Here is a 25350-nt window from a genome sequence, read left to right as displayed (position 1 = left end):
ACTGTAGTTGTTCACTCTTCTCTCGCTTCTGCCAGACTGAAGCAGAGCGCAGCAATGACAATAAACAGCCCGCTCAGCAGGGGAGGTGCTGTCCCCTTGTGGCATATACAGGAACAGCTTCAAAATAACTTCTTTAACCAAAACACAGATACGTTTGTATAATATTCATACAAAATAACCAAATACAATAACAAAATGTGACAACACATTTCGGTGTGTCACAAGTACATTTACTTTATTTTGTTTCAGACGTCATGAAGTTAAATTGAAAGAAAATGTGGAGCATTATAACAAAGGATCATTTAAAGTTACAATAATTAAAAAATAACTTAAAAAATCGTCTTTTTTTATGTCTAAAAAACACTTTTCGGGTGAGCAGTTGCTGAATTTACGAGGCATACTCGGATGCATCTATGGCAGCCCAGTTCCGCCAGTTAAAAAAATAAAAATGAAAACTTGGCTTTGTTGAGAAATGTTTTTTTGCCCATATTACGTCGAAATTATGAGATAAAAGTCACAATAATGAGAAATTATGACGTAAAAAATTGACGTTTTAAATAAAGAGTCACAATTATCTTGTCATGTTGATTTTTGTATCTCATAATTTCGACGAATTTTGGTTTTTGGTTTTTAATTGGCAGAAATGGGCTTCCATAGAGCAGCACGGTTTTTCAGGCTGAGATTTTATTTTGAAAGTGGTATTACGGAAGTTGCTTAACGACACGCCGAGGAGGAGAAGACAACAAGCAACAACCAGCATCCCTCCGTGTGTCCCAGTCACTAACCCACCACACTTTTTAAAGAATGCTTCTTTAATCCGACGTTAATCTGTGTCTCTGAACGCACCGTGTTGGTCGATGTGGATTTAATTCACCTTCCATTCAGCCTGACTTGAAAATGACGAGTTACCGGGGGTTTCACTCCCAGCTCACGTCCATCATGGAGGCGCTTGCCAAAGCGGCCGTGGCGGAGATCTGCGAGCTGGTGGAGGAGGGCTACGCCGTCCTGCAGCTGGAGATCAGCCGGAGCCGAGAGGAGAACGACGCGCTGAGGAGGAAGCTGGGGCTGATCGAGACCATCATCTCTCGGGGACACCGGGGGGACGCGACCACCGGCGGGGGGCTGATGGATTTCAGTAAAGGTGAGTTTCTGGAACTTAAATAAAACCTGAGTTTTAGTCCGTCATTAACAAAAGTTCTATACATTTCATGATGGATGTAAAGTGGAGACGCTTTGGCTCCTTTAACCTTCTTTATGTACGGCGGAGGATTAGGGCCACGTTAAATAAAATAATAAATACATTTCGAGATTAAACTCGTAAATTTACTCATAAATTAACGAGTTCGAGACCAGCCTGAGCGAAAATGATGAAAGTAGAACTCTTAAAGTCTTAGAATAAAAGAATAAAGTGGTTATTTTATTCTATATCAGAAGAGCAGCAGCATCCTGTTGGAGCATCTTGTCCTAAAGGTTTCACTAATAAGGAAATAGGATACTTCCTACGTCGGTAAAAACAGTTCAAGAGAAGTTTTCACTTCAACTTGTGAGACCTTGTTTGTCTGTAAAATGATGAACAGGACACAAACTGTCTCTGAAACACTTTAACAAGGCAGACCGATAACAGACACAAATAGTTGTGTTGGGGCTTATGCAGTATGGAGGACGAGATCTGACAGAAGTATAAATGACTAAATAAATAAATGAATAAATAAATAAATGAATGTATAAATAAATACTGGAATAAATAAAAGAATGAATAAATAAGTAAATGTATAAATAAATACTGGAATAAATAAAACAATGAATAAATAAATAAATGTATAAATAAATACTGGAATAAATAAATAAAATAATTAATAAATAATTTAATAAATAATTAAATGCATGAATAAATAAATATAAACTGGTAAATTAATGGGACGTAAATAATTAAATGTCTTAAATTTATTTCTACATTTATTTATTTCTACATTTATTTATTTCCATATTTATTTATTTATACATTTATTTTTTTCCACATTTACTAATTTCTACTGAAATATTTCTATAAATAAATGTAGAAATACATTTAAGACATTTAATTATTTATGTCCCATTAATTTACCAGCTTTTATTTATTTATTCACGCATTTAATTATTTATTTATTCATTTATTTATTCCAGTATTTATTTATACATTTATTTATTTATACTTATATATATACTGTCAGATCTCGTCCTCCATAATGCAGATATGAAACTACACATGCTTTTGGCACATCATCATCTTCACATAGCCATAAAAGAACCACACTGACTGGGAGGAAGTTGTCTGCAGAGGAAAATACTTTAAGAGTTTTACTTTCATCATTTTGCACAGGCTGGTCTCGAACTCGTTAATTTACGAGATTGAAGTCGTAAATTTACGAGTTTAATCTCGTAAATCTTTCCTCTCCTACACACCTGCGTTATGAAACAGATGTAGTTTCAAAACGTGCTGGTGCTTTTTGACATATTGATCATGCTCACTAAAATAACAGACATTGTATGGTTTTAAAACATGTGGTAACCTGGGTTTAAAGCAGTCTGCCTTTTTACACTGAAACCCACCAAGAACCATTCAAAGACTCTTGTTTAGCCTCCTTTTCCCCCACTACAGGAACCAGTGTTGTAAGCGTGTCTTTTTGTTTTCCTCTCAGATTATGCCCTAACAGCTGGAGTGGTGTCCAGACTGCCGATAGCAAATATCAAAAGAAGCGGACGGGCCCCCGTGTCGGAGGCGACGATAGAGCCGAGTCCAGCAACCTGCGAAGAGGTGAGAGGACGTGCTAAACGAGTAGCATTTCATTTTCAGATCATTGTTTTTAAGCCTTTAAAGAGGACATATCATCCCCCCTCCTCCACCTTTTCAAACAGTCCCCCTGTGGTCTAAATGAAACATCTGTGCTTTGGTCAAAATATAACATGAATCAAGCACCAGAGGAGGTTTGTGACCCTGTATAAACCAGCTCTCTCAGAACGCTCCGTTTTGGTGTGTGTGTCTCTTTAAATGCAATGACCCCCCCCCTGAGTTTTCCCATCAGACATCACTCCTCTCTAGCGAGAATAAAAATGGCGGACCAGCGCAGAAGTTTTGTTCTAGTCTGGGGGTGGAGTCCATGGGTGGAGATATCAGGGGAGGGCAGGGGATTTTTGTTTTTTTTACCAGAATCCCACTGTGACATCACAAGGGGAGCACATTTGAAACAGAGCATGTTTCTCTGTGTTGTAAGACTTATGCAGACCACAAACAAAGGACTGGATGGTTTATTTCACATGTTGTGGGTCAGTAGACTCTCAGGTTACCCAAATATATGTTCAACAACACTGTACAAGTGGATACTTCATAATATGTCCCCTTTAAAGTTGACACATATGTATGAACCAGACTTTTTGAGCAGTTAGTTTGAGCCTGTAAATGTTAAATCATGATTAAATTAAAGCTGAATTATATGATTTATGTAATTCATGTTTAAGGACATTTGGATTGAAGAAGTGAAAATGCATAAATCGTAAAGTTCAATATCTAAATTCTGTATCTTCAGAAAGTTAACCTTTAGCTCTCCTGTGTATATTTGATTATCTTGATACATCTTGATGGTAAAAAGGACAGCTCCTTATCGAGGAGCCTCCTGAAGCTTTGGGGACACAGTGACATCTGGTGGCGTGTAGGACTCACTGTCTTTTTAATGTTGTATTCTTTTATTTGGTTTAATGATGCTGAGGAATATCACAACTTTTCACTTTGTTATTGTGAGACATGTCGTACACTAGAGGTTGGGGAAAAAAATCGATTTATACGAAAATCAAGATTCTTATCTACTGAGATTTTAAATAGATTCAGAACTTCCAACTTTTTTTGCTGATCAGTCACTCCCTGCTAAGTGCTAAAGCTAGCTCTTTAACTCAGGAGAATGAAAAATAGAGCAGCAACAAATTCAGCCAGTCTCACTGATGCCTGAAGTAGATCCTGGAGTATATACCCATTCAAGAATAGACTTTGAATCATGAATCCAGAATTGTTTTGAATCGAAAATAGATTCTGAATCCTCCCAAAAAAACCTTTCAAAAAAAAAAAAAAGTAAAGAGTGCATGCAACAGGAACATTGTCCTCCAGGTTCAAATGAATGTTCGATTTTAAAATAAGAATTGACAGCCCTAGCAGGGACTGGCGCCCCCGAGCAGTGTCAGGGTTGGCTAGCACCTCACCAGCAACCACACCAAATGTTCAGATTTGGGTTTGTAGCAGGACTTAAACCCCCTCCCTTTATCCAAATCTCTTTGGAAGTAGAGAAGGAAAAGCAATAACGAGGCCAATAAATGAAAGAGGGTGAAATAAGAGCAATAAAAAGAAAGAATGAAAAGAAATAAATAAGTCATAGCAGTAAAAAATAAATAATGAAAATAGTAAAATGAAAGGAATAATAAGAAATATAATCCAGGTTGAAAAAACGATAGAAGGCAATAAAGAGAGACTGCATGAGATAAAAGCAGGTCTGTAAAGTGATTCTGCAGACTCTTCTCCTCAGGCAGGGGGCTCTGGTCATGAAAGCACCAGAGCCTCCACTTTTAAAACGATCTGAAGAGAAGGAAAAAGTGTCTGAATCAGTATTGTTTTTATTCCAGGATTCTTCTGCAGCAGCTCCTGCAGAGGAGCCGAGAGATCAGGACGTCATTTTGATAAAGGAAGAGACGACGAAAGAGGAGGTGAGCGATGACGACACAGACGAGCTGCTTCTCACAGACGACGGTAAGAGAGGAGACGCCCTGAGTGATTGTCATGAACATATCTCAAAATACAACGCTGGACTGTCTCACAAACTCGATTTTAGAACGTTAATAAGACACATCTCATATATCGTGAGATTAGACTGTAATGCAGGATTCAACACGGTCTGGTTTGAAAATAAGTCACATATCCTCCTCCTCTTCTTCAGTGTAAATAAGTCTCAGAGCTCCTCAAAACATGTGTGTGAAGTTTCTTGTTCTAAATCCACTCTGATCCTGTATTTGATCATGTCTATAAACCCCTCTATTTCAGCCCTGCTCAGAACAGGCTGTTTCTGTGTCTGTACCTTTAAATATGTAAATGAGCTGTGTCTGACCACGCCCCCTCTCTGGAAGGGCTTGGGTGTACTCTGTCTTTCTCGCTCCATGTCCTATTGTTTACGGTGAGAAGGCAGACTCAGAGGGCAGAACAAACACCTAGCTGTGGGAGTGTCACCCACCTGGGGGAGGGGCTACTGCCCTTTGTGATGTCATGAAGGGAAAATCTCCAAACGGCCTGTTTGAGCACACATTTTTTGAAAAGTGGAGCAGGCAGAAGATGGAGAGGATGGACTTTTCTCATCATTGGGGGGTTTGTAGACAGAGACACATGTTAGAGGAACATGGTGACCTTTAACCTCTAACAGTATTTAGGTGTTTGTCTCACTTGAATCTTTGTGTCGTGAAGTCACAGCTTTGTGTTGTTTTTTTATATTTGTGTGTCTGAAGGAGCCGAGGGGCAGCTGATGGGATCAGACGGCGGTGAAGAAGGCGCCACAGGGAGGATGATCTCAGTCGCAGAAACGAGGTCGTGGGATCTGAACAGTGACAGGCTGACAGAATCCAACAGTGCACCGGGGTCTCCAGGTCCTGCAGGGGGCGCTGAGAGCAGCTCCTCAGGGGTCGTGTTAGACTTGGCCTCAGAGTCTGACTGTGAAGCTCCGCCCACAGCCCAGTCGAGGAGGCAGTTCTTCCCCGGAGCGGGGGGAAGTCCCGCCTCCCTGCCGGGGATGTCCGAGCTGAGTCGGGGAGCGTCTCTGATCAACTACGACATGGAGCTGGACCTGTGCTCCTCCTGGACCAGTCAAAGCCTGCCCAGCATGATGCCTGTCCCTCATAGGCCCACGCTCCATGACAAGGTGCCGGACCTGAACGCCGCAGCTTTCCCCATGGTGCTCGGTCTTGGCGGATCCAGACTGGACCCTCTAGACTTGAACAGGTTCTGCAGAGACCGGCGCTTCGTCTGCAGCTACTGCGGGAAATTCTTCACGTCGTCGCGGAGCCTGGAGACGCACGTTCGCGTCCACACGGGCGAGCGGCCGTACAGTTGCGCTCAGTGCGGGAAGCGCTTCACGCAGTCGGGACACCTGAAGACGCATCAGAGCGTCCACACGGGGGAGCGGCCGTTCGCCTGCGAGCTCTGTGGGAAACGATTCGCCGGGAAGCAGAACCTGAGGATCCATCAGCAGAAACACCACCAGGGGGAGCTTCCTGTTTAGCTCAACAGGAAGTGACTCAGACACTGTCAGAGCTGAACGCTTAGACGAGAGCGCTAACCCGACTTAAACTCTGATGGACCAGAACCTTCCTTTGTATTTATTGAGTTGTTTGGATGAATTGATTTTTTTCCTAACAGTATGACTGTTTTCACTTTGTCAGGCCTTGTATACGTTTGACCTTTTGACCTTTTGACCTTTTGACCTGCTGTGGACACAAAATGAAACTACACTTTCCTGATGAATCCTTACCTCAAAAAGAGCGTGGGCCATTTTGGGTCCACCTCTGAGCTTTAGGGTACATCCCAGTTCCCTTAATTGCATCTAAGTGTCCTCCAACTTGCCTCCTCCACTTGCATCTTAGCCCCTCCCACCAGAGATGCATGGAGAGATGCAAGGAAACGAAGCAGAGGAGAGAGGAAATGAGGAGATATGTTTTAAGAGACGTCCTTTCCTCTGTAGCGCCACGTGAAGCGACGTCCGTTTGTAATGACGACATCAGCTGATCATGTTCAGCTGTCAGTCGACTTAAACAGCTGTTTACGTCCGCACAAATATGAACTGTGTTATTTCTAATAAAATACACACAGTAGCAGTGTTTAATCTGTGTACTTTACCTGAAAACAAACACCTGAAGAACAACCTGCAGTCTGCTTCAAACCAAAAGGACGATTTCTACTGACAAAAAGATTTAATATTAAATTGTCTATTTATTATTTGTATTTGTTTTGACTTCTAATTCGACAATGAACTCTGTATTTTATAAACACAGATACTTATGTCTCAGGAATACTGACAATTATTTACGAGTTCTAAATAATAGAGAAAAAAAAGTGACATTTTCCAAACAGAAGATCATTAATGATCAGTCTTATATGAAGCTTTACGAACGTAAATAATGATGAATGTAAAACTGACAGACTCCCTCTGTCAGCCGTTCATTCGCATCATCATAAATTAAAAAGGGCAAACAGTCAGAGTGATCATGAAAAGAAAACTATGATGAAGAAATCATTTATGATCTTTTTATTTGAACACTTCATATTAACAGACTTTTTGTTTGACAGTTAATCAAAAACAAATCAAATGTCGGGAGTGATCGGCCTGTACACTCTTAGGTATTGACTTTATAGAACTTATAGGCTACATAATATTTTGTTGTTAATCTTCATGTCAGACACTTTTTTAATCCCAGCTCATCACAGACTGACAGATGTTTATAATCTGTTTAAATGTCCGACGCTCCGTTTAGCGTCTTTTTGTCCGTTTTTTCTCCGTTATTAAACTCCGCTGATGTTGATAAGTTTCATTGAAGTTGAATTGCAGCGTCCAATCAGTGAGTGAAATTCGATAAGGAGGCGTGTCTGTCAGTAAAAAGACTTCCGCAAAGTCAGCTCTCGCGTATCCTCGGTCATCGCTCCTCAGATCTCCCTCCTCTCTCCTCCGTTCAGTTAGAAGAGCTTTGGGACGTTCCTTATCGTGGCGGGTTTAGAACTACTTGTGGTTGGGCCGAGGAGCAAGGAGACAGCATTTAAGAGAACTGAGGTGCAGGGTTAGTCTTGATCACCGACTGTATGAACGACACTACTCCCAAAAATGAAGCCAAACATCCCCCTGAGAGGTCCGCTGGTGGAGCTGCGTTATCGGCTTTAACTCAAACACACACACACTTCCTGATTGAAGGAAGGTCAAAGGTCGCTCACAGCAGAACAGATTCTTCAGTCAGTCTGAAGCAGACACTCACGGTTATGGAAAGTTTAACGACTCTTGTGTTCGTGTTTGTTACGTTTCCCTCTCTCCTCCACTCTGAGAATCAGCTGCACACAGCAACGCAGGCGCCTCATTGGTCAACAGAGCTGTCAATCATGACGCTATACCCCCTTTATATACCATGAAATAATAAATAAACTCTTTTATAAAAATAAACACTCAGACTTAAATCAGCGTGATAAGAAATAACTGTAATGACCAAAACTAGGGTTTGAAAAAAACGAGCGTTTGTTTTGACGTTATAGTTTGTCCCATCTGTTAACATGGAGGAGGCGGAGCTTACGACCTATACGACCAGCCATCCAGTAAGGGGAGCTCAACATGTTCTGGCTTCACTTTTGGGCAGCTGTCTTGTCGCCCATGTCTGTTCATTTTATTTGCTCGAGCACCGACAGTCGGTGAACGTAAGGATTCATGAGGAGAGTCAGCAGCTGTGGGAAGTTTGTGAATGCTTCGTGTGTCTGAAATTAAAAAACTGAAAGTTGTTTTCCTTTGGTTTGTTCATTGTGCATAACGTGAAAGCTCGTGATAATACATCAGAAACATTATTTTACTTAGAAAAGCAAGTAATGACAACTGAATGCAAGTGGAATAATTACCACTGCTACATGAGCACCAGATAATTATCTTGTTACCACGAGGTAATGTTGTAGTACTCAAACTCGGTCTTGGTCTCCAGACCACTTTTTGATGGTCTCGTCTTAAAATCCAAAATATTTTTACTCAGGTTTTGTCTCGGTCTCAGACTGGGCGACCGGAAGACCACCACTGAGGTTACTTTTCCACATCTTTCTTAAAAATGACTTCAATTCATTTGTATCCCGTTGTTCCGTCCGCATCCGGTGTTACGGTCTAAGTGAGTGACACGCCCACCACGGTCTTGGTCATGTCCCGGTCTCAGAGCACTCTGGTCTCAGGTATGTCTTCTCCTCTGTCGCCCCCCGGTGGTGGAATGAACTTCCAAACTCCATGTGATCTGCAGAGTCCCTCTGCACCTTTAAGAAAAAGCTAAAGACCCAGCTCTTTCATGAATACCTACTAACTTAATGATGATGGTCTCCATATTATTGATGATGATGATGGTAATGACGATGGTTTTTGTTTGATAACGACGACTTATAAGATGGTTTCTATACTGATTAGAGCTCTCAAGAACTGCCCTCAATGTTGTGCTTTGCCTCTGGTCACTTCCTGTCAGCACCTGTGTGTCCAATCAGACTCAAAGCTGATCGTTTGCTCTTACTGACATTGTTCCCTTTTTTCTAGATCCTTGCTTGTGTTGTTCTTACTCTCTGATGTACGTCGCTTTGGAGAAAAGAGTCTGCTAAGTGAATTGTAGAATTGTAGAATGTCTTGGTCTTGGTTGTGTTTGGTCTTGATCACAACACGACCACATGGTAATAACTTGCTCTGTGCTTTGCCAGAGACATAATTATTTTTCTCCACAAGAAAAACACTAGTTTTCACAAAATAATACAAAATAAAAAACACAATAAAAATGGGGCCCTATAATATATAATAATTAATTATTTTATCAATGTATTTGTATAAAAAAAAGCTTTATTTTTTTCTTATAATAACGTCTCAGCAAAAACAACAGGCTCTTATTTTGAAGTCCTCCGTGTAACCGGAACTACGCATGTACAGGAAGTAGACGGCCTGCTCTCCTTTGTAATCACCGACGGACAGTTTTAACGTCCACACAGAGTTATTTAACGGAAACCTTACCGACACAGCGAGCGTTTCAGACGGACCGTAAGGGGGGTGGTTTGAGTCCGGTCGGGTCGAGATGTCCGTTCTTACCGTCAGAGCTCTGCACGAGCAGCTCGGCGTCATCATGGGCGCGTTGACCAAAGCGGCGGTGCTGGAGATCTGCGGGCTGGTGGAGGACGGCTACGCGGTGCTGCAGATGGAGATCAGCCGCAGCCACAAGGAGAACGAGGACCTGAGGAAGAAGCTGCACCTCATCGAGTCCATAGTGGTCCGCGGGAGCAGCGGGGGGAAGACGGCGGAACCGGAGGGAGCTCCCACCGAGGAGGCGGAAACACCAGCCGCTCCCGGGGGAGACGCGGCAGGAGCGGCAGGAGGAGACGCGGCAGGAGCGCTGCGGGAGGAGGTAAACAAACAGCTCGCTTCTGACTAACCACTAATTATTATTCACTAACTTTAGAGCTAGAGGATCAATAACAGAGACAGACGATAAAACTAGTCGCTATGTCCAGTAAGTCCTCCTCCTGACTTCAGATTCTGGTCCTGAATGATCTGGATTTGTTTGGACCAGAGAAGGTAGGCGGACCCCCCACACGGCCGTTTTGGACGCCCCTCGGTTTGCCAGATATGAGAGCAGTTATCAGGTCAAAGGGGGTGCACTGAAAGTTAGGGGGCGGTTGCAATTAACTAGAATCCCTCGTTATCTTTACATCGGGAGTTAATTATCTCCGTATCTCTGCACACGCTCAGTGCGTCCCGCAGCAGCCTTATCTCAAGAAAACACCTTTTTTTAATTAACTTTTAATCATCTCCGTTTTGGTTACCTCGGGCTGATGTAGCTTCTGTTATCCTGATAACATGTTAATTATCTTCTCATCTTGAGAATCCCAGAGGTGTGAGTTTTTGTGTCGATCATTTGAAATGAAGATTGAAGAGATGACGAGGGAGAGAGAACCATGGTTCAGGTTCACACATTTTATTATTCAAACGATTTTTAAAAACGTTGTTGTAGTACTCCAGTTCGGTCTTTGTCTCCAGACCTTGTCTCGGTCTCAGACTGGGCGGACTCCGGATTTCAAATCAAGACCACCACTGATCGGCTTCTTTCTCACGTCATCGCTGAGATTAGAAGGAAAACGACTCTTTCTAAAAGAACAAACAACTTCAATTCATTTCTAATTAGATTTTTATCCCCCGGTGTTACGGTCTAAATGAGGGACACGCCCCCTAAACACAAGATGAGGATTTTACAGTGATGTTTATGGTCCTGGTCTTGTCTCGGTCTCGACCTTCCTTCGTCCTGGTCTTGGTCTCGACTCGGTCTCACTCCCTAAATGTCTTGATCTTGTCTCGGTCTCGTCCTGCCTTGATCTTGGTCTTGTCTCGTCCTCGTCCTGCCTTGGTCCTGGTCTTGGTCCTGGTCTTGGTCTTGGTGTCAACTCAGTCTCACTCCCTAAATGTCTTGATCGACTTGAAGTGCTCGGAGATACAAGCTCACCTCCTGTTTCCTGCAACAATCTTCCTTTGTTCTAAGTTTTGGCGCGCAGGTAATCCACGGCCGGCAGTGTTCCAAATTCCGAGCTCGGATTGTCCAGTGAACGCATCTCAGTTTCTCGGAGAGCGTCAGACTATAACAGATTATCAGAAAGATAACGGTCTTATTCCGTCCTGCAACGAAAGGACATCAACGGACATCTTTCCCCTCGACGGAGAACCAACGAAGCCGCTCTTGCCGTAAGGGACCCTCGCCGCCATCAGACGCCTCTGTACCAGGACAGACAGAAGATCTGTTTTATCGCCGGACTCCTTTTTCCTTCACCAATCGCAGGCAAAGCGATTCACAAGTGAGGCTTAATTAGGTCTGGGCAGAATCAGCTTTAGAGAGTGTTTTTAACAATTGATTGACTGAAGCAGAAACTGTAATTTTTATCTTTGTTGGACCGCCGCGTCCTGAGTTTTACCTGTTTAAAACTCTTGTTGTTCCCATTTCGGACCGCTGCGTCCTATATGTGTTTAGCGTAACAGCGTTATAACCGGGTATTATTCTTCTGATCAGAAAGGCCAGTGTAAGTCGTATTAACTTGAATTCGGCCATTGGTTTGTTTCTGTGAATGAAGGGAATTACTCCGAGTTGTGGTGCGGGATTCGGACTGTGATCCGGCCACTTCAGGCACGCATTTCTCTCCTCCTCTACGCTCCTTTTTATCCTCTTTTCTTCCCCCATTACGCACACAGGCTACACACCCACACACACATAGAGATCTATACACTCGCGGCCATCCAGACGCCTCAGACACACAGATCGTGTAGGGCCGAACTCGGTCTCTTTTAGACATTAAGGCCACATTAGGTCTTTGTTAGGTGTGTGCCATCGGAAGGGCGACCACGTGGGACGAAGCAATCTCCCCCCCTCTCTCTCTCTTTCACACACACACACACACACACACACACACACACACACACACACACACACACCCCTTCCACAAGCCTTGCTTGATAATATTTGTTTGCTTAGATTAGTTTATAATAGTTATTTGTTTGATTAAGTTCATTGATTTTGGATTGATGTTGCTTTGTTTAAATAAATTCTGTTATAATTTAAGAGAGCAGTTGTTTGTGATTACTGGTGTATTTACATTGTGATATAAGCTGGGTGCGAAGGCTTTGTGTACGGATTTCACGCCTTCAATTTATTAAATATAGTTATTAATTATTAATAATATTAGTAATTAAATAACTAATCTGAGACTGATTTGAGTGATATTTTGGTTATATTTCCCTGAGTACAGGGTGGTGCCCCAAAACGAGATTAAACATAGTTTAATGATATTTTATTTATATTATTAATAATTAGAAATAATTATTAAAGAATATAACCAAAGTTGACTTGATACAACCCCAACATGACTAAAACACTAAATGCAGTTTGTTCTGACTGCAGAGTGAAGCACCATCCTGTAGAAATGAGGAGGCATGTTTGTGTTTTTTACAGTTGACCCTGCAGCCCTCGTAGGTGGAGAGCGGGACCCGTGGGTATGGGCGGGGACGTTGTATTTATTTAACTCACCTGTTCACCTTTTGATCCCAGTGGGAGAGAGAGACCTCTCACTGATGACTGATTATGACTTAATGCACATTACAACAAGTTAGACTCGTCAGACGAGGTACGAGGCCCGACCTCTCAGCGGCTTCATGGTTCTGTAAAGTCGCTGTTAATGGTTTTGGGATGTGAGAGAAGTGTAAAGACCCTGCTGCCTGTTTTTAATTTAATCTGTTTTTTTCCCCCCAGCTTCCAGATGTGGTGCTGATCAAAGATGAAGACTCTGACAGCAGCGAAACGTTCGAAGAAGGTGAGTGTAAACCGGCTCGCGGGCCAATCATCGAGTAGTTCTGGTTGAGGACTTCTGACGGTCATAGTTCTCAAACTGTTCTTGCTTTCCTCTGAAATGTCTCCGCCCCTGCCCTCAGAACAATCTGTGTCTGTACCTTTAAATATGTAAATGAGCTGTGTCTGACCACGCCCCCTCTCTGGAAGGGCTTGGGTGTCTCTAGCTTTCTCGCTCCATGTCCTATTGTTTACAGTGAGAAGGCAGACTCAGAGGGCAGAACAAACACCTAGCTGTGGGAGTGTCACCCACCTGGGGGAGGGGCTACTGCCCTTTGTGATGTCATGAAGGGAAAATCTCCAAACGGCCTGTTTGAGCACACATTTTCTGAAAAGTGGAGCAGGTAAAAGACAGAGAGGATGGACTTTTCTCATAGTTGGGGGGTTGTAGACTAGAGACACATGTTAGAGGAACATGGAGAATAATATGTGACCTTTGAACTGTAAATATATGCTTTACATGTTTCATAAGATATGTGCAAAGGGCTGGAGTGAGTCCATATAAGAACTCCCTCCAAAGCATTTGCATCTCTAAAGTCTCTGTAACAAACAGACTCGAGTGAGTTTCCAGTTTCTGCTTCTTGAAGTATTTTCTCTTTTCTTTCAGATTACAGGACACCGTCTGATGGAGGGATGTCTGCAAACAGAGACGGCGTCACGTCCTCTCCCGCCGGCCGGAGCTTGAAGAGAGTCTGGCCGGGAAGCGAAGAGCCGGGCAGGACGCTGTCCTCCGATCAGCTCGCACCGAAAACCTCACACGCGAGCGCAGGGACGCAGAAGAGGAGCGCGTCCGTCTACTCCCTGGACTCCCCTCGCAGCGAGCCCGGCTGCTCCGTCCAGCTCGGCGGGGACAAGATGGAGGCCGGCGACACGGTCTGCTCCTTCTCGTCACAGATGGACCCGGACGTCCAGCTGGTCCTCCAGGAGTGCTCGATGGTCCCTCCGAGCGCTAACAGACCGACGGTGTACTTTGGGAACGGCTCCCTGATGGAGGCTCATTCTCCGACCAACAGGGCCGAGCTCGACCTCAGCGTGACGTGGACCAAACAGTCGAAGAGTCACATGACCTTTGCTCCTTTTCACCAGAACGAGAACGTGGACGGTGACGCTTTTGGTCTCAAGCTGGTCAGCGTCTCCGGCTCGACCTCCACCGACTGCCAGCTGTCCGAGGGCAGCAACTCTGCGTTTGAGTACGAAGACGGTGCCGACATGGTGAACTACGCCCTCTACAGGGAGCAGCCGGGTCAGACGGGCGCCGGCCCCCGGGGAAAACGCTTCGTCTGCTCCGTCTGCAACGGGACCTACGCCACGGCTCAGAACCTCGCGGTTCACATGCGGATCCACACGGGCCAGAGGCCGTTCAGCTGCGACCAGTGCGGCAAGAAGTTCACCCAGTCGGCTCACCTGAAGTCACACATGAGCGTTCACACGGGCGAGCGGCCGTACGCCTGCTCGCACTGCTCCAGGAGCTTCGTCATCAAGTACAGCCTGAAGTTACACATGAGGAAATGTCACCCCGACGTCCCGAGCGACTGAGCGCATGGAGGCGCCGTGTGCTGTAAATAGTTTTTTAAAGGAAGGACAGTTTGTGCAGAGAGAAAATCAAAATCTGATGCTTTTAAAATTCTAAAACGTGCTTTCACTTTTTGTCTCTTTATAATCACACAAGTTAATATTTTAATCCGCCAATGAAACGATAGAAACGTGACTGTTTTGATCGTCTTGAACGACATGCGACTGTTCAAGTTTCTGTAATAAAAAAAGGAAATGTCGTTTCCTGTTTGTTATTTTCCAGTTTTATGATGCGACAGAGCAGACGTTTGAGGAAGACATCTTAGGACAAACGATGAACCCACAAATAAAAACATTTCTTGTTAAACCACCTGAGAAACATCATTCTGCGTTGAAGCCCAGATCAAAGTGATCCAGATTTTGTAATCCCTGTTTTTGCTATCTCAGATAAAAGTGATCTTGTAGGTTTTGTCCTGGTTTTTCAGATCGGATCATTTTGATCCAGATACCACAAGATCAGGATTACAGAATCTAGATTTGCAGTCGTTGAATATGCCAGCATCTGTCAGTCAAAGTAATACATTTCATTAACACGGTATGTGATGTTACACAAATGGACTTTTTTTTTTTACATATTCTGGTATTTTAGGTCATGTACTTCCTGCTATGTTATTTTTTTACCTGCCCAGGGACAACAGATGCAAATGAGCTATTAGCACACTGGTGAATTAAAATGTCATTTTGCATTGCCCCGGTAAAAATAAACAATAAATAAATACATAAAGTCAAACAAAATACTTTTTTGTCAGCAGATGAAAGTTTGCTTCAACAGAGGGAAACAAAGCTTTGTATCCGCCTCTTAGAGAAGAGAGGCTGAAAGATGCAGCATTTCAGTTTCTGAGGAAGAAATGTCAAATTATTGTTTTTGCATCTAGTTTTTCTAATTCTAGCTGAAAATATTTTAATATAGTTTATTTAATTTAAAATGGATATTGTTTTGGTTTGGTCTGTGTTGCTTTACGATGCAAGCAGAGAATAAAAGAATGATTAAATATGTGTCATGTGTTCTTCATTGAGAAATCAATAACGAGCGGAGGAATTTTCTTTTTCATTAGGCACCTCGAGAAGAAAAGTTGACATGTCGAGAATTAAAATGAAATATAATCTCGAGGAAAAAGTTGAAAAGTTGAGAAAGACGTCAAACTGGGATAAAAATGAAATACAAATCAATGAATAAAATCAAAAAGTCGAAATATAAAAAATAAACTATTGCAAAGAAAGTGGAAATCTCAAGGAAAAAGTCAAAACATTTTTATTTAAGTAGAAATGTTGAGAGTAAAAGTCAAAATACTTTGAATAGAAAAACTGAGAAAAAGTTGAAATGGTGTGAGTCGAAACAGAAATGTCGGGAATAATATTGAAAAACAATATTGAGGAAAAAGTAGAAATATTGATATTAAAGTTGATAAACAATGTTGTGAGATTTAGACTTTTTTTCCTGGAGCTGCTTCTTGCTTCATGTTTTTTTTCTCGTGTCTGGCCCTAATCCTCTTCCGTAGAAAACAAGAGAAGCCAAATGAGGTGGGACTCAAACTACAGAGGAGTCCTGGAAAACCACATTTAACACACATAACCAAACTCAGGCCAGTCGACCTCAGACACACGACACATATAAGATGTTTAAAACGACCACAAGGTAAAGTAAAAAAAAGAAAACACATGAAGGTTTGAATAAATGATAGAGCCTCAGAAACACTTTGCCAAGAAGAAACTTTGACTCTAGTCATGAAATATTAATGTTTGTGTTCTCTGAGGGGTGAAAATATCACATCTCTGTCGTACAAGACTATTGCGAAATGATCTTTTGCGCATGCGCAGTCCGGCCTTTCTCTCGTCCTCTTGACACACGCATCACTTCCTGGTTTGTCTCGGCTGTGTTTACATCGGGTGTGAGTCTAAATCGGAGCAATCGGAGCAGGCGCTTGGGCTTCTGTTGTATTTTTTTAACCACCTGCATCGACTCAGGTGATCTGGACTGTTCTGATTTTATTTATTAAGATGTCCCCGGCTGCTGCTTTCCACGCACAGCTCGCCTCCATCGTGGAGGTGTTAGCCAACACGGCGGTGGCGGAGATCTGCGAGCTGGTGGACAGCGAGTACTCGGTGCTGCAGCTGGAGATCTCCCGGAGCCGCAAAGAGAACGACGTACTGCGGAGAAAGCTGCGGCTCATGGAGCTCCGAGCCGCCCGGGCGACCGCCCTGCGCGCCGCGGCTATCGCAAGCGGCACCGCGCTGCCACTCACAAGCGGCCGCGCTCGAGCTCAGTTGCCTGCTCATCATCACCCTGGCAACGTGCCGAGGAGGAACGGAACACCTAAAGGTAACTGTTAACATGACGTCACACTGAGAGGTCTTTGCACCTACCGAGCTGCAACGTCCGGTTTTGAAACATGAAGCCGATGCTGAAGTGTAAAATCCTGCAGTTCCTGGAGTGTCCACTAGAGGCTGGCTGCAGAAGCACAGGAAGTCACATACACACCCATTCTAAAAGCCTGTTTTTACAGCAGAGATTAACATGTTTACAGCCTGGTTCAAAAAACCAAATAGGTGTGATTAGCTCATGTCTGGATGGACACACACTGTACGGGGGGTGAATGTTTTGATGACTCATCAGTTTTCATTTTATGAATGATAAAAAATTCTCACAATAACACCGTCTCCTAACAGCACGCAAGCGTTAGATATCATGTTGCATTGTGTACGATCGCTGTCCACACTGCATCCCATAAATATTTACTTCTCTGCTAGGATCATTTCAGTTCCCCTTTGCAAACAGTATGACATGTGGTGCTTTTATTTTGAAGGTGGACAAACTGAAGTGTGGTGAGCTCTTCTCAGAGGCTTGTCAATAATCAAGTCTTTCTTCGGTGTTGAAACAAGTCACAGCTCAACATTTCTATCACGTATGTGTATATTATTAATGCACGACTTTCCCCACTTTGTGAAACAAGCTAACGAGTATCAGCGCCTCGTAGAGCCTCCTCCTTCCTCGACCCTGCTAGTGAGCGACAGAGGGAAATAGAAACGGGACGTCAGGGTTAAAACGGCGTTCTTCGTCGCTGTAGGCAGTTAGGACACTCCAATACAATAAAAAATAGAATCAAGCTGATGTAGTCGCTGTCACTCGCTCGCTATCGGCCGATACAGATGTTGAACCGATGTATCCCTCGTATCTGGTTAAAGCTTCTTAAAGAGGAGGACTTGCAGCATTTTGTGTTGTGTTAAAGTATAAACGAATCCGTTGTTCATGAAATAGTGACCTCAGTGCGTCTGAAGGTGCGTGATCTTTAAAGGTGTTATCACGTCCTCCAGGTGAGCTGGTGCTGTGCAGAGCACCTGCTCAGACACTGCGGTGTGAAGACATCGATCCATCCTCCGGACGGGGCGCCACACAGGGGACGGTGAGTACGAGACGCTCTCCTCTCCCGTCCTAGTTCCTGACCTTATTACCATCCTCGCTCTTATCGTGTTCGCTCTCTGTGCGCTCCGTTACAGCCGGCTGCAGGTGAGACGGCCAAACCGACGACCGCGGTCATCAAAGTGGAGGACGACGATGAGACCTGGGGCTGCTCTGCTCAGGACAGTGAGTACAGTTTGAGTCATGGACACCGACAACCACATGTAGACATGATCTTTCATTTTCACGTCTAGAGTTATAACTGTTTTTTTATTATTGGTTTAAACTACAACTAACCATCAGCAAAAAACTACAAGACCCAGGGCCTAGTGCTGGGCTTTTTGCCTAATGTCGATATGACTCGATATTTATCGTATTAAAGTTTATAAACGTAGTCTTTAAAACTGAATCTCCACTGTATAAAAAACAAATATCACTGGACCAGGAACATTACTTTAGATTCTAAAAATAACAGTCACCAATTTACTCTTCAACCATTCTGATGCAAAAGTCAATTACAACTTTTATTTAATAAATTGAGCTCTAATTCTAAACATATTGTGTATTTTTCTAATATCTATGTGCTCATGTTTATTCACCATGCTGCTAACTGTAAGAGTCTACTTCATCTGATATTAATATGAGGCTGTGATAGATCTGGAATCTCTCCTTCTTTCTTCTCTGAGAAACTCTTCATCCTTACATCTTTACTTTAGGAGCTCTCTTAAGGGCTAACATGTTTTGTGAATAACTTTGATCTTTACCAGGATCTAGTCTTTAACTTTAACGTGTTCCAGCTCCTCCAGCTGTCTGTCACTGTGGATCAAACTTTTCTCTGTTTTCGTCCTGCTGTCGCTCTCCACTCTTCAGGTGATTTGTTTTCTTTGAATGCTGATTTAAGCTCGGCTTTTGTCGGGATCTGATGGTTTTAAAACTGTTTTACCAAACGTGTGTTTTAGTAGAGAAAACCTGCTCTAAGATCTGAGTGAGTGAACAACTCGAGTGTAGCGAGCGGGAGTGACAGCAGTGAAGCCGCCAGCTGAACGTGCAATCAGCTGGACTCTGTCAATCATTCGTCCGGGTCAGTGGGACACTTATGATGTCGAGCGTTATGAACCTTTTTTTTGGAAGTAATTCGGCCTCGCTCGCATCTTTCTCTTTCTCCTCCGTGTTGGTCGCTCATAAGAGCGAGGCTACTCAGCAGCAGGAGTGGAGTCTCCTCCGGCCTTTCGTCTCCGTGCAACAAGCGCTGCTGCAGAAATCTCGCGGAGCAACGAAATCTCGCGAGAAAACTTTGAAGTAGTTTAAAAAATAAACTCGATGTTCCCTTTTCCATATCAAGCATTAATTAAATATCGATGGAATGGAGCTTCATGATATATCGCCCAGCACTACCAGGGCCCTGTTGATGAGCTCTGATTCTTCCCGACTCGAGGCTGACCCGATTCTCTGTTCAGATGATCTCGTAGTGTGAGCGGTACAAAGATCCAGTCTTAACGTCCCCGATCTGCCCGGCGATCGTCGGGGACGCCCCGATTTATTTCAAACATGTTTGATATTTAGAATTTAAAATCTTGATGTTTACATCATGAAAGGGTCCGGCAGAAGTCGTGTGTGACTACAATATAATCACCAGAGACAAGGGAGGACTGTCGTCATGGCGACCAGCGGCAGGACACAACCGCTTTTTTACTTTCCAGTACAGATCATCAGTGCAGCACTTTTCTGAAACCTGTTTCCATGTATCTACGATTGTATCAACTTTCCTCTCTCCTACAACAACTTCCACTTCCTTCTCTTTCACCAACCGTCGTCCGTTGGAGTTTTCAAATGAAACTTTATTAACAACTGTCAACGCTCCGTCCTGATTTCACTCGTTCAGTGTGAGCTCTCTGGACGTGTCCGACAATCAGGTCGTACAGTGTGAGCTGACGTGCCACCCCGACTTTAGTACGATCGGGGAAGAATCTCACAGTGTGAGCCAGGCTTTAAAGGAGGTTTTTTTAATGATTCATGATGAGTCTCTGAGACTAATGTGACAAGAGGTACGCACTACACCTGCTCTTTATCTGAATACTGAAAATATAAGAAAGGTAAGATATTTCTCTTTCTCTCTCTCTCCAGCAGATCTTATTCCTGTTGTTGAAGAACAGACGACAGACGCAGAAGCTCCGCCCCTGCTGACTAAACAGGAAGTAACGGAGGAAGGTGGCGGTTCTACTCGAGCTTGGGCGAGCGAGGAAGTCAGCTCCACTTCAGTGTGCGTCCAAAATACGACAAACACCAGCCAGAGTTTAGAAACCGGCAGCTTCGACTGTCTGATGTTCGAGCCACAGCTTCAGCACGGCTCAATGAGTACCCAGAATCCTTTGCCAGAGGATCCCAGCTGCTCGTACGCGTCGAACACCAGAGGGAGAGTTTCAGCTGCGTCCGATTCGGGCAGCGTTTCTTTCACCGTCGGGGAGCTGAGCCCGCCGGTGGCAGAGTGCAGACAGCCTGCAGGCTTACAGAACAACCAGCAGATGGCGCTGCAGCTTCCTGCGAGAAAAGAGACGAGAGAGAGGCAAAGTGCTTTCCTCAGACGGGACCGGTGGAGACATCTGGACGCCGCGAGCAGGGTGTCCAGTAACAGCGGGGAGGACAGCGCGGGGAAAACGTTTGTGTGCAACTACTGCGGGAAAACTCTGGCCTGCCTGAAGAACCTGAAGACCCACATGAGGGTCCACACGGGCGAGAAGCCGTACGTCTGCATGCTCTGCGGAAAACGCTTCTCCGACCCCAGCAACCTGAAACGCCACCAGAGGGTCCACACGGGAGAGAAACGCTACAACTGCGTCCACTGCGGCAAACGCTTCGCCCAGTCGGGATCCCTGAAGGTCCACATGAGCGTGCACACGGACTGCAAGCAGTTCAGGTGCTCGCACTGCGGCAAGACCTTCATCTCCAGCAGCCACCTGCGCCGCCACGTCACCACGCACGCTGAAGAGAATAGATTAACGCTTTAGTGACAAAGGTGGGATTATGGGAAATGGAATCCTACAGGAGCTACCCGTGTAGGAGATAATGAAATCAACATGAACAGGACTACTTCTTTTACTCATAAGACCTAACTGATATGTGGTTTTTTTTCTTGTTTCTTGACAGCAAATAAACTTTTTTCCAGCTAGAGTCTCTTTGATAAAATGAATCAGTCAGTACGTTTACATGATGTTTACAAAAGTGGATTTATTGTCTCAGTGTGACTAGAACTGGACTTTAAAATAGTCCAGTTGGTTCATTTCCTCCAGATCCACTTTTTAAGATTTTGGTGTAAGTTGTCTTTAGGTCCTGACAGACATTAATAACTCAGGTTCTCTGAAAAAGGAACAAAGAAAATCCATCATCTGTATCAGTTTGTAAGTCTGTAAAAACTTCAACCAATGTCTGCCACGAGGTACCAATCTGATGAACCAATCAGGTGCCTCCCTGTCTCCCTGCTCGCTCTCTACCTCTTACCTGCTCTAGCTCACACTCTGATGACTTTAGGAGTTTAAACTGTGAGTTTACTGAATGAGACATGAGACGACGTAGTTTCTACACAATGACAGAGATGAGCTGAGGTCCACTTCTGGAGGGACGGCGCTGTGAAGTGAGGGGGCGTGGCTTTAGAGGGAGCACAGAGGGGAGGGGGTGCAGACGGAGCACTGAGGGAATGCTACTTTCAAAATCATGCTAGTTTTCGAAACCCTGCGTAGTTCAGCTTCAACTTCTCTTTAAACAGTTATTTTATTTTTAATAATTTCCTAAAAAGGAATAAAGTTTCAATCGTTGAATTACAATCAATATTTTGAGTGTTCCCTCCAAGAATCATCAGCTTAACGTGGTGGAGGGGTTTAAGTGTCGCTGTGAGCTGCTGTTCCTCCTCTAATGAATCTTCAAACGGTTAAAGTGTTCAATAACTGACATGTGATGTTCATCAGGTGGTTAACCTTCAATAATGAACCCGTGTTCTCCAGAGCTCGTTGGATCTCTGAATCAAACTCTTCAAAACATTTCTTTTCTCCTGTCCGACCTGATGGACGAGTCAGAGACGACACTGATCGACTTGATTTCACATGTCGCAGGTTCAGACTGGAGTTAAAGAAACACCTGAATTAATAAGAATAACTTTATTATTAATCACAGAGACAAACTCATTCTGTCAGGAGAAAGAGTCGTCCATGATGACATTTACAAGCATCAATAAAACACACAACACCAGTTATAAAGACGGATTCAGATCAAGTGTAGAAATACTTTATTGATGAGTGATTACAGGTGAAAGAGGATTCACACTAACAAGATATTTTGACTCTTTATTTTGAACTCTTTGTTGTTTTCAAAGAACATAAAGCGTTCTTAGTTTGGATTCTTCAGAGGACGTTTCATCCACTGAAGATGAAGATGGTAAAGAAACATGAACAAAAGCTTTGACAAAGACAGTCTTCAGGTCTGATATTTGACATTTCAAACATGATAACAAATCTACAGAGCCATACCTTTGTAGAATGAAGCTCCAGAATGACTCAAACTTTTAAAAACAGGAGTGTTGAGTTAATTAGAGCCCCGAAGAATAAGTAAGGAAAAATAAAAAACTGCTCTCTGTCTGTCTCTCTCTGTCTGTCTCTCTCTCTGTCTCTTTATCTCTCTCTCTCTTTCTCTCTCGCTCTCTCTCTCTCTCTCTCTCTCTCTCTTTCTCTCTCGCTCTCTCTCTCTCTGTCTCTCTCTCACTCTCTCCCTCTCTCTCTCTCTCTCTCTCTTTCTCTCTCGCTCTCTCTCTCTCTGTGTCTCTCTCTCTCTCTCTGTCTCTCTCTCACTCTCCCTCTCTCTCTCCCTCTCTCTCCCTCTCTCTCTCTCTCTGTCTGTCTCAGTGCGATAGTCACCAAACTGTCTTCATCAAAGATAAGATCACTGTATGACCATTTGTCACAGAAAATTAATCACAATCTGGATCATGTTTAAAAGTTCAGTTTGCCATTCTTACAAGTTCAGAAACAAAATAATGCTGTATTAAATTATATATCACTTTTACATATTGGCTGCTTGTAAACAGAAACTTTGCAGAGCTGGAATAGTGCAGAGTCAACTGTCCAGTCCACATGTTTATAAAATATTCAATCAATGCATTCATTATTGTGCATAAGACACAAGAAGGACAAAAAGACGAGATAAGAATCATAAAGTTCTGCAGAAACAAAACAAAAAATGTTGAATAAAAACTGACCAGAATGCAGGAAAAGAAATGAAAGCTGATTAAAATGTTTACTTTTGATATATTAACAGAAAGAATTCTGGACCTCACTATTTTCTAAACCCTGGTTACAGCCCTGACTGCACCAACAAGATTAAAGATGGAACTACGATTTAGTAAGAAGAGTAAAACGTGATGATCTGAAGTTATTATTCTACAAATGTAGAGTGATTTCAGATCAGATAATAATCATTACTGTTTCATTCTCTCCATGCAGGATAATAACTCATAATGCACACAAAGATACAGATGATGCCTTCAGGGACTCCTTAGAGTTCAAGTGAAAAAGTCTGAAATCAAACGTTCACAGCAGCTGAAGCAACAGATGAGTTAACCAGTTAACACGCTGAGCAGATTATCTTTAAATAGACTCCAACAAACCAACCAATCAGGATCAAGATTTGACCTGCTGTGGAAATACTCAAAGTTATAATGAATGATTCAACAAAACAACATCATCATCACCATGACAACGCAGTCACACAACCCTAAGAGAATCAGAGACGAAGATTCAGAACATCATCATCATGTATTAGTGTTCCACAGTCACAGAGATCTTCTCTGGTAAAATCTTCAGTTTATCACCAGTGTTAATGTATGGAAACATCCTCTCAGTGAAAGTGTGTGTGTAGGTGTGTATGTGTGTGTTAGTATCAGGATCAGAGAACGACAGCTCTCCTCTGTTACAGTCCAGATTCACTCTGATCCTCTGAGGCTTCTTCTTCACTGAGAGATCAGTGACTGGATGTGATGGGGAGCGTGCTTTGTATTTACCATCTTTGAACCATATTCTCCAAAATCCAGACTGTATGAGTCCCTTCCTCTTTACAGACTCTGCTAACACACCCAGTGACCAGTATGTACTGTCTCCAACCTGGACGTCCCAGCGGTGAGTCCCTGAGTTAAAGCCCTCAGAGCCCAGGACAGAGCTAAAAGAATCAAACCTCTCTGGATTATCAGGAAGCTGCTGTCTCTCTCCTGGTGTCACACAGGTCAGATCTTCAGACAGGATGAAGACTGGATGAGCAGTGTTTGGGTCCAGAATGACCGGAGTGTAGGAGACCATGTCCTTCATCTTGTTCCAGATGTTGAAGCTCAGGTTGCCCAGGTGTTTGGCCTGGTCTATCAGAGCTCCTGAGGGCAGCTGTGGATCCTCCAGCAGGGGGCGCTGCTGGACTCTTTCCACTGCAGCCTTGTAGTTTTTCAGGAATGAGACGTCTTCAGCTCTCAGCTCGTCCTCTGTGTCTCTGACTGTGTGTGAAAGAGCTGCTATCTCTCTGCTCAGAGCCTCCATCTCCTCCTTCATCCTCTGACTCTTCTGCTCCTCTTCCTCCCTCAGTGCACACAGCCTGGCCTCCTCTTCCTCTTCTAGAAACTGGTGAAGCTTCTTAAACTGCTCCTTAATCTGCCTCTCTGTGTGTCGGGCCTGGACCTGAATGTGTTCTGCTGTTTGATCAAACTTCACTTTAACTTCTTTAAAAACATTTAACTTCTTCTTTACCGGCTCCAGAGTTTCCTCAAGTTTCTTCTTGTGTTGTCCAGCAGCTTCATCGATGGGTCTGAATCTGTGCTCAGAGTGTTTTTCTGAATCTCTGCAGACGACACACACCGGCTCCTGATGGTCCAGACAGAAGAGTTTGAGTTTCTCAGAGTGCAGACTGCAGAGATCCTCTGAAGCTCTCTGATCTCTCTCCTGCAGAAAACTCTCACACAGGTTCTTTAAAGCAAAGTTTATTGGTAATAATCCCTTTGAATGTCTCCTCTTACAGACTGGACACTCTTTATTCTCCTTCTCCTTCCAGCAGCTCTGCAGACAGTCTTTACAGAAGCTGTGGAAGCAGGAGAGGATGACTGGATCTTTAAAGATCTCGAGGCAGATCGGACAGCTCAGACCTTCCTCTAACTTGGACGCCATTTTATCTCAGAGTCAAAACACGCAGCAGAAAAAACAGGAAGCCACTCCCCG

The 25350-nt window shown here is 43.6% G+C and overlaps 3 protein-coding genes across 3 annotated transcripts in view; 2 read left to right on the top strand and 1 right to left on the bottom strand.

The window, feature by feature from the left end:
* The first annotated feature begins 701 nt into the window (after window positions 1-701).
* Window positions 702-21283, top strand: LOC132978554 (uncharacterized). The gene is made up of 11 exons (XM_061043756.1): window positions 702-1141; window positions 2679-2794; window positions 4645-4768; window positions 5515-6278; window positions 9877-10167; window positions 13051-13111; window positions 13754-14627; window positions 16668-17038; window positions 18031-18119; window positions 18214-18301; window positions 20240-21283. The coding sequence occupies exons 1-11, from the start codon at window positions 898-900 to the stop codon at window positions 21118-21120; spliced, it is 3903 nt and encodes a 1300-aa protein (XP_060899739.1). The 5' UTR covers window positions 702-897; the 3' UTR covers window positions 21121-21283.
* Window positions 9671-15714, top strand: si:dkey-7l6.3 (replication initiator 1). Its single transcript, XM_061043620.1, has 3 exons — window positions 9671-10167; window positions 13051-13111; window positions 13754-15714. Exons 1-3 carry the CDS (start codon window positions 9841-9843, stop codon window positions 14680-14682), a joined length of 1317 nt encoding a protein of 438 aa, XP_060899603.1. The 5' UTR covers window positions 9671-9840; the 3' UTR covers window positions 14683-15714.
* Window positions 21284-22374: 1091 nt separating the features above from the next.
* The window catches only part of LOC132978407 (nuclear factor 7, brain-like), a 3202-nt gene continuing 226 nt past the window's right edge, over window positions 22375-25350 (bottom strand). Inside the window, exon 1 of the mRNA XM_061043615.1 lies at window positions 22375-25350. This exon is cut by the window's right edge and continues 226 nt beyond it. Within this exon, the coding sequence (XP_060899598.1) occupies window positions 23917-25299 (1383 nt within the window). The 5' untranslated portion in view covers window positions 25300-25350 and the 3' untranslated portion in view covers window positions 22375-23916.

Source organism: Labrus mixtus, chromosome 8 (assembly GCF_963584025.1).
Source record: "Labrus mixtus chromosome 8, fLabMix1.1, whole genome shotgun sequence".
Lineage (NCBI taxonomy): Eukaryota > Metazoa > Chordata > Actinopteri > Labriformes > Labridae > Labrus > Labrus mixtus.
The sequence above is the reverse complement of the archived record's forward strand: the minus strand, read 5'-3'. Positions and strand labels throughout refer to the sequence as shown.